General features: G+C 37.8%; 1 protein-coding gene across 4 annotated transcripts in view; it reads left to right on the top strand.

The window, feature by feature from the left end:
- The window catches only part of TMTC2 (transmembrane O-mannosyltransferase targeting cadherins 2), an 835540-nt gene that overhangs the window by 378552 nt on the left and 442754 nt on the right, over nt 1-14234 (top strand). The window contains exon 12 of one of the 4 annotated variants that reach the window (XM_045780076.2): nt 5266-12708. The exons of the other annotated variants lie outside the window; for them this stretch is intronic. Within the exon in view, the coding sequence (XP_045636032.1) occupies nt 5266-5445 (180 nt within the window). The 3' untranslated portion in view covers nt 5446-12708. Of the gene's footprint in view, nt 1-5265; nt 12709-14234 lie in introns of those variants that run through there. 4 annotated transcript variants of the gene reach the window in all.

The following is a 14234-nucleotide window of genomic DNA, read 5'->3' as shown; positions in this document are numbered from 1 at the left end:
TGGGGGTGATTTCAGGAATAGATAGCAAGAAATGTTTAGGGGTTTCAGTTGTCTTTATGAAGTTTCATTTGTTAGGCAAGTATGTAGTTTTTCTTGTATTCCCTGAAACTTTTGTTTGTATACCTACAATATTTATAGTAAAAACCCTGCATATGGCTTTACTCATGTGTTCATTCATTCATTTAATCTGTCTGTTAATCTGCTCAGCTACCCATTCACTTATTCTTCTTTCTCAATTTTATTTAATCCAAGAAATGGTGATTAGGGCTTAAACCAAGTAGGAGAAAGAGACCAAGTATAATTAGAAGACAAATTTAAGGGAGATAATTGGGTAAAGTTGTTAAGACTTAAAATTGAGATATATATATATATACATATATATATCTATATGTATATATATATACGTATATATGTGTATATATACATATATATGTGTATATATATATATGTATATACACATACATACATACATACATACATACATGAAGGAAGGCAAAGAATCAAGGTTCTAGCTTGGCATTGGCTGTTAAGCCTGCCAATGAGACAGAGGAGGAGGAATGATGTTGGAGCAGAGGGGGAGTAAGGTATCAAACTTTGAGTTCATGGTACAGTTTTTTTTCATAAGTCGGACAGATAATCTTTAATTCAGTGATTATTAAATATCTGCCATGGACAAGGCACAATAAATAGAAAGAGATCCTTTAAATGTATGCATAAATACTCTTTTTCATGAGTATGTTTTTTTAAAGTTTATACCATTATTTTTTAAGCATCATGGTGTAGTTACTGCTCCAGTAAATGCAATTGGGTAAGCAATTTCAACTGAATGAATACAGCTGAATGATAGTATGTAGCCTTCGTTAAGTTACTCAGTAACTATTTGAAAAAGAGTGAGAATCCATTAAATACTTCAGCCTGGTTAAAGTCATTTAAGTTTGCAAATTATATTCAGAAGCTAAAGGTGGTTATCTTGAAACCATCCCCCAAATTTATAGTGTATTAATTAATAGCTGGATAAGACTAACCTCAGAAATTCTTCCTCAAGAGTTTTTTAGTTCATACAACAGTAAATATATGACTATATGGATGAATTCAGCAATACTTTGAATGGAAATAAACAGATTTATAAAATTAGAAATATTTGACCAATATTTCTATCTTCATCTTTTTCAAAGCTTCTGTTGCCTATTGATTTACCTTCACAAAAGGGAAGTGGTTCACAGGGACTAATGGGATGAGAAGACCCAGTTATTGTGTGGATTTCCAGCTCCTGCCTAATCAGACCATTTCAACCAAGCCCTTTTCCTTTTTCTAGGCTCTACCCAAATCATACATTTAAGTCCTGTTCTCAGTGGAGACAGGAGTGCCCAATCCTAAATCCCCATATGGTTTTACCATTCCTCCTTCACAGATCTCTCTCCAAGACTACATAATAGGCAAAGGCCAGGAAAATAACTTTGTCTTCTAATCCTGTCTGCTCAGGATGGCCTGTGAGCTCACCTGAGTTCTTGGGAGCTTCAAAGGTGTTAGACTAGAATCAGACCTGCATAGTCTTGCCTTTGCTCTGCCCCACCCCAGTGTACACCTATTATTTTAATTTTGCATATTTCCTCCAGTGTTGGAGAAATAAGCCAAAGGCCACAGTCAAGTAACAATAGTCATAATTCCCCAGAGACTTGAAAAAGACATCATCTGTTGCCTCAGTATGGCGACCAGTCAGCGGCTTTGAAGTAAAGCATCTGTCCTCTTCAAGGAAACAAGAAAGGTCTGGTTCTCCTTTCTGTGAAGTGGGAGGCGGTATCCAATGTGTTGTACGGAGCCACAAGCTCCATCTTACTGGTTTGCAAGCTGCTGACTCTCTTTGTTAACATGCTGAAAATTTCATCGGCTGTCTTTAATAAAAGAAGATGTGTGTGAGGGAAGACATCAGCAGCTGTGGTTGGGTTTTTCTGTTCCGCAGCCTGTGAGTCACAGCTGGCAGAGAGCAATGACACCAGTGTGTCGTCAGCCAGCCAGTTACCTGGACTTCTTGCATTTCGGTTATGTAGCTCGGTAGTCTTCAATTCTGTTTAAAAACTTTGACATGCTCCTATCTGGTTATGAAAAGGCTTTTTCTGCCCTCTCCTGTCTAGTAATATTTAGTCATTTACAGCTTCTGTTAATAAAGTTTCATTTGAACATTTACTGCTTGGAAGATAGACATTTGATCTGATATTCTTTGTTCTATAAGGGACTTCGTCCTCCCATAGGAAACTCAAAAGTTGGAAAATAATATGATCTAAGATCAGGAAATAACCTCTAGAACACTGCTTCTCAAATTGTAATAAGCATACAAAACACCTGGGAATCTTGTTAAAATTCAGATATGTTCTTAAATATATACATTTTTAGTTTACTTGGATTCTTTAAGGAACACAGTATGTGCGAACTTTTATGGGATCTGTTATCCCATTTTAAGTTCATAATGTCAATTTTTGATTATCTTTGTTGAATGAGTAACATGCTGTTACTGGGTGGTTAATGCAAAATTAAAGTTATCCCCAAAATGCTATTATAATTAGCATTCAGAACTCATTTTGATGACAGATTTAACTTCTTAATTGTGTGTGTGTGTGTGTTTTTTTTTTTTAAGAATAATATTCACTTTTCTTTTTTTATCCTTTGATGGCAGGGAGGTGTCTCCAAAGTATTCCAAGGACAGGAGAACCCGGGCTACAGTTCAGTAACAATAGTAAAGCCTGTTTCTGTGGCTGAGCCTACTTCACCACGTGTTTTCACATCTCTCCCCTCCAGCTTTAGCCTGAGAAAGGCCACACACTTAGGAAAGGTGGTAGGGCCAGGTCACAGATCCACAGCCCTGGCGTGCCGTGGTCACTCACCCACACTGACGGTATTCTGCTTAGTGTTTTTGAGATGATAAGCAGACAGAAAAGAAGAGGGAAAAGGCACTAATGCTGTATTCTCATACAATCTCAGCAGCAACTCTACGAAGCAAGTACTGTTATCATCCCGTTTCTAGAAGAAACTGAGGTCTCAAGTGTTCGCTCAACCTGTCCAAGTACACACAGCTCTGGGGCAGAGCTGGCTCCGGCACCTAGGCACTGTGGCTCTGCGACTTTTGAGTGTTTTTAATAATCCCCTTGAATTGTAATTATAGTGAGGCACAGATACTTTGATAATAAAGTGATTCAGGAAATAATGACTATCCCACAGAGCCATCTGGTTTCTCTCAGCCCCCGTCCCTGGGCCTTTTCTATTTCTGGTTAGCCAGGAATGGTCTCCAACCGTGGTCCTCCCTCCCCGTATCCTTTCTTCCCACTCAGGATAGCGGAAGTCTGAACATTTTATCTACTTAGCATCTCTAGTATTCGGGCTGTGAACACACTTTGCCATCAGTTTAGTAGCTGTTTATTGATAGTTGTGCTAAGATCTGTGAGGGGAATATAATTCAGAAATGTGTCTAGACATCAAGAAACTCAAGATAATAATGGGCTGAATGATAAAGTCCTTTTGGGAAGATAGAGTAGGCGGTGTTATTTTAGGTTCCCAGGGTGGAGCTTCATTGTACATGTAATTTAGAGCTGTGTTTATTTGGATTGGGGCTTAAAATTAGAAATTGACCATCTGTATTTTTCTTGATAAGTATGGACTCATCCTGACCAAAAGGTTTTTGAAGGTCAGGAATAGCTTATATTTGCAACATTATTTTTAGAAAAGAAAAATAGGATGTAGAAAAGCTTGAAAATAATGCCCCGTAGTTGAGGACTTAAGAGAATTTTACTGTACATCCAGAGACATATTATGGAGCCATTGAAATAAAAATTGTAAAGTGTGTGTAACAGCATAAAAATCACAAGCATGCATGTGCTATACCTCAAGCAGAATAAAAAGAGGAAAAATATGATAGGGGACCTCACCAAGGTCACAGTCGGCGGTTGAGCAAGAATTCAAATCCAGACCTCTTAAAATCCAAATCTGATCATCTCTTTCCAGTTGGTTTATTCTGAGCTATTCAGCCCTGCCCCCAGCATTGTTTTTGGTTCGGAAATAATTGTTTTTACAGCAAAGAGTGGAGTCATGAATTCAGCTGAAAAATGCACGCATTTTGTGAAAATACTAAATTGTAAAAAAAATGTGAATTACTTTACACTGCATCACAGAGTTGCCAGGTGACACCAGCTGTAAAATGAAAGCACAATCTTAGCATAAACATTTTTAGTTTCATCTGATACTTGAAATATGCATTTGTGTAACTGCCAAAATATTAGTTGCTCTATGTTAGCCAGAAAGTTCCAGCGACAAGACAAGAGCAGAACAGCCTTTATTTGTAGATAGCTAGCACAGTATTTTTTTCTTTGGGAAGGACTTTTGTTGTTGTTAACTAATGTCTGAGAATTTGGGGTTGGAGACCCTTGTATTAAAACAGTGATACATAACTCACACTTTTTTTTTTTTAACTTGGCCTTTCATATGATAACTTTGTATTGCAAATATCACACATTACAAAAAATTTTGTGATCGAGAATCACAACTACTTTTAAACAAATAATATAAAACTTTTTTTACGGTGGTTACATTTTTCTGCGCTACGTATCTATTTTGGTATGTTTTTACTTTGCTGTATTTATAATAAACATCCACCATTAGAAGTTTAAAAAATTGCCTTCAAAATGAGAACTTTGTCTCATTAAACTACTTGGATTAGATTTGGAAAGGATGTGAGTGATTACATTTGAATTTTTTTTTTCAGCGTTTTTACCCTGAAAGCATCAGTAAAATTTTACAATTTTTTAACTTATGTACTTATGGGCCTAAATGGCCTGGACTATTGCTAAGAAGAGGAGGAAACAAAGAGTGGGTGAACGTAGATTTGTCAGCTTCTCCAATTTACAATTTCTTGGCATTGAGTTGAAAAAAGAAAGTTCAGTCCTATCTGAAAATGTAGAACTTTTAAATTTTTTCTTCGAAAAGTACAGTCTGGCTAGGTTACTAGGTTTTCAGATGTAACCTGTGCTTTCTCATTAAAGAAGAATATTTTTCTAGCTGCCTGCCCTATTTAAAGCACAAAGTACACCAGCTGTTTGAAAACTTTTTTTTTTCTTCCTAGTTATCTTGGTCTATTTGTATAAATTGCTAAATTGCTTCCATAAAATGCCTCCAGACATAAGGGAATCATTTGCATAAGTGGATGAAGATTTTTGTCTTCCATGAAGGAAAGCTTGAAACAAGCCTCTTAATCATTTTCCTCCCTCTCTCTGGTTCCAGTATCCGGCAGCTCTGATGAACCTGGGGGCTATTCTCCATCTCAATGGCCGGCTCCAAAAGGCTGAGGCCAACTACCTGCGGGCGCTGCAGCTCAAGCCAGATGATGTCATCACGCAGTCCAATCTCCGCAAACTGTGGAATATCATGGAAAAGCAAGGTTTAAAGACGTCCAAGACCTGACACTGGAGGGCAGTACCTTGCCCTCCTCCATATTTGAAAGCTGGCTTCATTAATGAACAGAACTTCCCAGCAGTGCTATGACAAGAGCTAGTATGGACTTGAAGACGGGGGGCAGAGGTCACTGAGGTCACTGCCACTTCTGGGAGTATTCACTTTGCTGTTGGCACAGCCATTAACACCAAAAAGAGGAATATTGGAAACCTCCTGAAGGACGTAATTGTTACCCACAGAACTATAAACCAGAGCACTTAAAACAGGATCTTATGGCATTGGGGGGTGGGGTGGGGGGGCAAGGAGGGAATCTAAGTTACAAATTTTGCTCATTTTTGAAAGCTAATTTAGAAATTATAGTGTTCCTTAAACACTGTGAGAGGAAGTCAGAGTGTCTATTCGGCCCTGGTAAACTATTAAGATCAAGTGTTAATAGGGAATGATTCAAGTGTGGTGTGAATCCCAGTGAGCTGGCTGGTTGTCGTGACGCTGCTGTCTTTCCCTCTTTGAGACGGCCTGCTTATCAATTTCTGAAACTTAACAAAAAAATTTTTTTTTTAAGTATGTCAAGTTCCGTCAGAATCTGTAGTTGTTTCCTGACTAGTACACATAACTTTTTATGATTTGGATGTCACAGTCTTCATTTCTTTCGGACAGCATTTGCTTCTCATGTTCTGAGCTGAGCTAACCACTTCTCACACTGGTGTTGCGGGAAGGGTTGGGGAGACCTTATACGTGTCGGCAGGCATTTTTTATTTTAATGTCCTCAACATATTCCCCCAAACTGCCTAGGAGAATTCATTGTATTAATTCTTAGGCTTTTGAAATGGCTCTTCCTGGTTAATGCCACATGCTTATATAAGGATTAAATCTAAAGAGCTTAAAAGTGTTCTAGTTCTGGTACCTAACTAGCAGCTATTACACAAAGGGGAAGGTGCTCTGTGCTTCCCAGATGTTACTGATTAGAAAATCACATCTGTGCAAAGGAGTGTATAATAATGGTTGCCAGTGATTTTGTATTTTGGAAAGAGTTGGTATAAAATGCTAATCACTTTCTGATAGGTTCCTAAACAGAAATGCTTATGTTTTTAAGGAATTATTTTGACTGTGTTTTGCTCTTCCTAAAAGACATCAAAAATGACTTACTTTCAGCTATAGTATAGCATCAGCCTTGTGTTTCTAGGTCTTCTGCCAAGTGCTTTTCACAGTTGAAAACTAATTTTCATTAGCATATTGGTATTTTATTTCTTTACCTATTAGTAACCACTTCAGTGATCATTATGCAAGTAAAAATGAAGCAGAGAAAAACATTTATTGAACATTTTTTTGACTTGCAAACTTTGCTACTAAAAATTAACTTTGCGAAAAGCGTTCACTATCAACTTCTTAATAGAGAAAGTAGCTATTAGAGTACCCTACATATTTATTTATTTATTATTCTACCATAGCAAAATAACAAAACTTGATTCATTAAGTCAGTTCTTTGCAACTGAAAATTAGCTTTTCCTCCTTTCCTTTAACACTTCATGTAAATATCGGTCAACATCCACACTAAAAGGAAGCTGGACATACAAATACATCATATTATGTTTTCTCCATATCGTATATGTTTTGCTACATATCTGAATAAAGTGGGGTAAAGAATTTACAGTAGTGTTCCTATGGCGTTAGTGTTTTTGTAAGAAGGGCAGATGTAGTGAGAGAGGTTTGTTGATGGCATTAATAAGAAGGCCCTCCTAATATGTGTATATTATTTTGTAGACATTTCTTTGAAGGGGCCAAAAGTTAAATTATAACGAAATCACTGTGTTTTCAGAATGATATTTAACATTTAACAACAACAGACCCGTGGTCAAACCAAAAATGTGGGTTGAAGTGTATTTTTCATCTTCTAGTGCATTGGCAATTGCTAAAAAATAGTAAATAAATAAGGAATTTAATATAAGGATATAGAGATAAATTCAATGTCTAACATTTTTATTTATTTAAATAGTTATTGACCTATGATGACTTCCTAGTCTTAACATTTTATGTCTCTTTGTTGTTAATGTTCTTCCTTTCAGACACTTGGTTCTTAATAGGTTCGCTGATTGCACATAGTAGAGGCACTTCATGTTGACCCAGTTCCCAAGTAGCATTAATAATTGGGCCTGTGTCATAAAATGCATGGATCTTTAATAGCTAAATGTCCCTGACACCTTTCACTACAGGGCTGGGCTTAGTAACTGACCAACTTGGGGGGAGGTGGGGGGGACTAAAGAACATGATCAAAAAATATCTCCGCTCAGGGATTTATGGTGGATTATTGCAGACAGTGCTAAAAATATAGAGCACAAGACAAGTTTACTAAATTAAAGTTTTATTTTTTGAGAAACTGTTATTTGTATAAATTATCAAGATTTGTAGGCTTTCCTTTTGTAGAAATAATTGTTTTATGTGCCAGAGAATTTCAATTTTGTTTTCAACAATAAAGCATTGATAACAAATATGTTGTGTAAGCCTTTTGCAAATCTTCTACGGCAACAACACTTAGTGCTGTCATGGATTTTAACAGAATTGGAAAAAGTTTTGAAAAGGTAGGAATGGAAGGTCAGACAGAGATGCATCAAGGCTAATGTATAACCAATAATCACTAATTTGTAATAGTTATAATCATATTAAGGGTGCCTGTAACATCAGATTTGTCACTTTCCAAAAAAGATGACATAATCTTTGTTTTGTTTTATTGGTGAACTGTAGAAAAGTGTTAGGAAATAGCCCAAGCACAGCCCATTCTCTGCTTCGTAGGTCGTTTGGTTAAAACGGTCCTACTTAGAAAACCCTGATTCTCTAGTCCTGATCCTAGAAGAAAGCACAACCCTGTTCTGTTGAGAGACATGAGTATGGCACATTCAGGTATCCATTATAAGAAAACCTTGTGTCCTAGACAAAGTGCATACTGACAGAAACTTTGATCATCTTGTTAAAATTGTCATTACATAATAACATAATTACATATTGCCTAATTCCTTTATTAAGGATAAAATTTGGGGCACCTGGGTGGCTCAGTCTGTTAAGTGCCTGGCCTCCGCCCAGGTCATGATCCTGGGGTCCTGGGGTTGAGCCCCATGTCCGGCTTCCTGCTCAGCGGGGAGTCTACTTGTCCCTTTCCCTCTGTCCCTCCCCATGCTGGTGCGTGCGTACTCTCTCTCTCTCTCTCTCTCTTTCAAATAAAATCTTTTAAAAAAAGGATAAAATTTAGCTATAAGGATTTTATTTTTAAACCTATGGATGTGTGAGGTTATATTCCAGCTTTCTAGTTAAGAAAACCAGGTCTCAGATGTATGAAATAACTTGCCCCGGTCACAAAGCTAGCAAGCAGCAAGCCTGTCCCCGTGGTGTCCCGTGCTCATATGTCCTGTGTCATGTGAGCAGTCAGGCTCTGAACGCAAGTCCAGAGATGAGATTTCTCATGCGCCTTGGCCTTTGTCTAGCTGTTCCATCTTCCACAAATCATATTCTCTACCTCTCATCCTGCAGATGACCAAGAAGATTGAAGGAAGTTGCTGTGGTCTAAATGTTTATGTCTCCCCAAAATTCATATGTCCATAAATTATGTTATTAGGAGGTGGGGGAGTGGGAGAGTTATTAGTGGGTGAGGGCAGATCCCTCATGAGTGGGATTCATACTCCAATAAAAGAGGGTCCAGAGAATTCTCTCACGCCTTCCTCCGGGTAAATACAGTGAGCCGTGAGTCACCCAGAAGGGGCCTCATGTGACCAAGCTGGCACCTTCATTGCAGACTTCCAGCCTCTGGAAGAAATAAATTTCTGTAGTTTATAAGCTGCTTAGTCTGTGGTATATTGCTACAGCAGTCCAAACGGACTAAGAGGTAGTGCATGAAAAAAATCTTAAAAATTTAGATTGTGAGAGCCAGAAAAGACCTCAGTGAACAGGCAGTTAGTTAAACCCTTACTTTCACCCTGAAGAACAGAAGGCCCCCAAATGAGATGACTTAACTAAGCTCCCAAAACTTGTTAATGGCAGTTACACAACAGTCTAAAGAAATGTCGGTTATTAAGAGGTCTTGCTACCTGAAGTAATTGCATCATGCATTCTGTTTTTAAATCAAGGTATAATTTTAACCTGTATTGAAAGCACTCTGCTCAGAAACCAGTAAAGGCCTGAACCATGTCTTTCCTTTTGGGCACTGTTTCTTCAGCCTGGCACGCTGTTGCCGAGCAGAACATACAATACACTATAAATGAAACAGTTCCATCTATTATTTTCTTGTGATCAACCTGATGTATATTTTTTTAAATCACTTTCTAAAAAGTTGAGATTGGGGCTTTAATAACTCTTCATTTGGTATTTTCACCTTAGGGCTGCATTTTCTCATAGTGTATGTACATTTCTAGTATATGCTAGAAAGGAAATGCATCGAAGTCTTGGTTATTTTTGCTATTACAAGGGAGGAGACTGGGTTTCTAGGGATAATTTAAGAATGACAATTCCAATTCATTTGTATGTACCTTTGGAATAGGAGTTTCCATGTCATTTAAGTATTTCCAATATTAAGAATTTGCTTCCTACTATTTAAAACTCGTGGGTGTTGCTAGAAAACTTGGGTTAAGCATTGGACCTGCCACACGCTGGAAGGAGAGAACAACCAGAAATGGCCATGCAATTGTACTCATTCTTTTATGCTGAGCTTCGCAGTGGAGAAAGATGCGTGTGTACCAGGACTCAAACCTTTCTTGCTGTGTCATTTTGGGTGGTCTTCTCGCTGGATGTAATCAGGCCTTTGAGCAGGCTTTCATTCCGTCTGCCGCTTCACCACGTACTGGCCTTCTGCTGTTATTTGTAGAACTTTGAGATGGAACCCCCCCGCCGCCCCCCAAGCACTGCTGAGATTTGAAGTTCCGTTAACTTGAAATTTCTGTGACGTTTTTCTTCAGTTTTTCAAAACGTTTCCTCAACTTTTTACAACTGCTCTCCAATGTTATTGTGTTACTCGTCTACTTCCAAAGAGTGGACAGAGGAGCTTTTGTTTAGCAAGAAAATTGTTGGATTGTGTAAAAAGTTGCAAATATGTGAGACAACTTGATGAGGTCATTAATAGATACCTAAGGGAATCTAAGAAGTTGATACAATATCTGAAATGGTGTTCGGGAAAGTTGCTAGAGATCCTAAAAGGAGAAAGTGAAGGTGGGAAGAGGAAGGATAGAGACATGGGGAGTTGACTATTAATTGCCACTGGAGATAATTGTAGTTTTGTCATAAAGGTGGAGGATCTGATTAGAACAGTTTGAAACTGTGTCCTTTTGGTTGCTCAGTGATCTGTCACTGTATTGTAGGGGAAAAAAGTATTACAAATAAGAGAGTGGTTTATAATACAGCCACAGGAGAGTGAAAAAATGTTTAGCCAGTTGAAGTCGAGGCTAGAACTGGTTGTCTATTCTGATCTGAAATATATTGAATTTTTTTCCTGCCTCCTTTGGATTTGACAGAAATTGCACTCATTCAAGACAGAGCTGTCAGCCATTCTCCAGTCGGATGGAGAGAATAGAGTTCTATGTTTCAAGTAATAGCACAAGACTTCTAGAAATACTTTTTCTAATAATTTCTATGTCTCTTCCTTTTCCATCTTAGAGGACTCCAAGTGAAATAACTCCTCTGAGAACTTTCTCTTGGTAATATCATTGAGCAGCTAGAAACTGTAATGAAGTTGTCAAAACTGTGTACTGAGAAATCAAGCGATATGTTTTCAAAAATCTCATAAAAGTATTAAAATTCCTTTTGCATCTGGATATTGTAAAAGATCGTTTATTACTAGAAAATCAGGATTGGTGAGGAAGGAGAAAGATGAGTATGCGTGCGTGGGGAGCGGGAACGAGTGATTCTTTGATTTTCATGTAGGCCCTTTTGTTTTAATCTCCTTTAGCGAGTAATGGCCATATTGACTCTAAAAATAATAATTAGCTTTTTAGCTCTGCAGACATCAACTTATTAAATTACATAGAACCAATTAATAATCTCAATACTTTTTCATTTTTTAATTCTCTCTGCACTATTTTAAATATATTGTTATGCTTAATGTTTGCCTACTTTATGTTTCCTTTGCAATAGGCTACTTTTCTGTAAATACGCCTTGCCTGTACTTTATGATAATGACAGTTTGGGAAACTTCCCTTTAATTATGGTGTTTCAAAGTATATTTTTAGAAATCTGTCCTATGCCACCAAATATTCAGATGTTACTACATTCTATTAACATTTAATTTAATAATTTTACATTAAATGGTATGGAAGAGTACATCAATATCATGTTTTATTATATCCCATCGGGTGTAACTCTCCCAATTACCCTGTCAACATTATTCATAAAATGCGAATATACCAGCAAAGCCTATCTCTTCTATAAAGTAAGTCAAGGAAATTTTGGTTAATTTGTTGTTACTTCTGTTAATAGAACTAATTATTGTTTGGACTTGTATTTGTTCCAAAATTTTGCTTTCTGTATGATGCTGAAGATGAGTTAGCCTGCTGCTATTTCTCAAGTGGCCACAAAGTGATACTTGTAGAAATGCTAGTAGTGACATCAGAGAGCAAGAGAGAACATTGGATTTGACCTCTGCACTTGACAAGTGAAGAAGCTGTAGTTTGGGGCAGTCAGATGACAGAGCTAAACTTACACACCCACAGTGGACCCAGTATAGCAAGTAACGTGTTCAAGTACAAGCTGCAGGTTCCATCCTTCATGGCCCAATACCAACCATCCAGAGTTTGTGAAAACACATCTTCTTTGGACACAAAGCTTGCCAGGAAAGATTTGATCATGGATTCTTTGTGGATTGCATATATGGAAGATATTACTGTCTGAAACTCCTATGTCACCAAATTCAGTTTGGGTCCCTCGTTTAAGACATGAACTCTTCATTTTAGAATAAATTTATGAAGCATATCTAACCAAACACAGCTGGTCTAAGTGAAAGTGGTACATGGAAGTATTAGGGTAGATTAAACCATTTTCAAGGATCCATTCCTGCCATCGGATGCCAGTGCTCGGTTATTTGCTCCGACCTGGCCATGGGGCGTCAGTGATCCAAAGTTCGATTGCCTGTTGCTGCAGGTGCGATGTGTAAGATTACAGACATAAACATATTGGACGGTGACCATGAAGACATTGGCAATTTGTCCCTTTATTTTACCTGAGTCTCTTCTATCTGAAATTAAAGGTTTTTGGGGTGTACTAGCTACATGAAAGCCCTTTTTAGGCCAGAGAGTAATTGTAAAGTATGGATAGCATGTCATTTTCCTATTACAATATAATAACAGTAAATATATTTGCTACAAATCTTTATGATCATTGGCTAATTTATTTCATTCCCTTTCAACCTTGTCCACCTTCTTTCTGTTATACTCATGCACACACACACACACACACAGTACACACACACGCACACACACACGCACACGCACTCTCATTGTGTGGCTGGGAAGTCTGCAACTAAACCCAAGTGCAAACATTTGCTCCACCAGAGAGGAAGTCATTATGAGGAATGAGACATAATTTGAGGTGTTTTGATTAACAGAGGAAATAAAGTGAGATCAAAGCTTTTGTCCTTGGGTGAGTGATTTAAATCCAGGCAAGCAGGAGTCAAAAGGAGATGAGGGGAGAGATTTCTTAAGATATTGTTATAAACACCTTAGCAAATCTCTTTTCACACTCTCCTATGCCTGTCACAACCAAGAAGCTGCTGTGATTCATCGAATCACTCTTTTATATAAGGCACTTTCCTGTCCTTATCCTGGAAAAGAAATGCCACTGAGATAAAGAGAAGATAGGACAAATATAGATTTGTTGCTCTCCATTTTCAGGATAAGACTAATTACCAAACTGATCTTTAAATATCTTATTTTTAAATGTATTTCTTCTTGCTGACATTAGTCCAGTGATCAAACAATGTGGATTTTCTAGTATAGAAAACAGCACACCAATTCTGGGCACTGAGGAAAATGAAGTGACCACCGGCCCACTCCAGTTGTAACACCTCTCTTTGGCTTTAGCTCCCCAGGTGATATTGTATCTCATACGTGACAACTGCATTCAGCTTGCCCCTTGAAATGTCAGGGCAGCAGGGCCTTTCCCATAGATATAAATCTGAATGAACAGAGTTTCACTTCACCCTTTCACTCTGAATATTTTGTTCCTATTGTAATTATATTTTCTGTATGCAGAGCGTTTCAGAGTTTTCAAAAGGCCTCATATTTTTTATATTTAGCTTTGAAAACAGTTTGGCAAAGTCTGCAGGAGAAACATAATTATCCTTAAATCCGAACTCCAGATGAAGAAGAAAAGCTCAGAATAGCCGTATTACTTGCCCAAGATCACATTCAGAAGGAAGCCAGGTCTTTCTCCGCATCTTATGACTCTAGTCTAAACCCTGGATAGGCATTAATGGATATGGGCACAATCAGTACACTAGGGGTGTTTTGCTCCCCTTTCTTATTCTCTTAGTCTCTGAGGATCAGATAGGATCGAGGAGTGTTCCCATCTGAAAGACTCACCCAAAACTGGAGACCGATTCCAACTACGTCCCTATATGGTGAGAGGATTGGGGAACAAGAAGGAATCATTCAATTATAAAAATACATGGGCTCACAAAAATAATTTAGTTTTTTTTTTTTTTTTTTCCAGCCACCTTGTTACCTTTATTTGTCGGTGCTGGTGGTTTGGTATCCATTGCTTCTTTTTAAAGCATTGGACCTCTTGAAGCTTATTCTTGCAATCCAGGTGTCAGCTGAACTCATCCTGTT

The sequence above is a fragment of the Ursus americanus genome, chromosome 17 (assembly GCF_024610735.1).
Source record: "Ursus americanus isolate L20-20 chromosome 17, mUrsAme1.1.p, whole genome shotgun sequence".
Taxonomy (NCBI): domain Eukaryota; kingdom Metazoa; phylum Chordata; class Mammalia; order Carnivora; family Ursidae; genus Ursus; species Ursus americanus.
The sequence above is the reverse complement of the archived record's forward strand: the minus strand, read 5'-3'. Positions and strand labels throughout refer to the sequence as shown.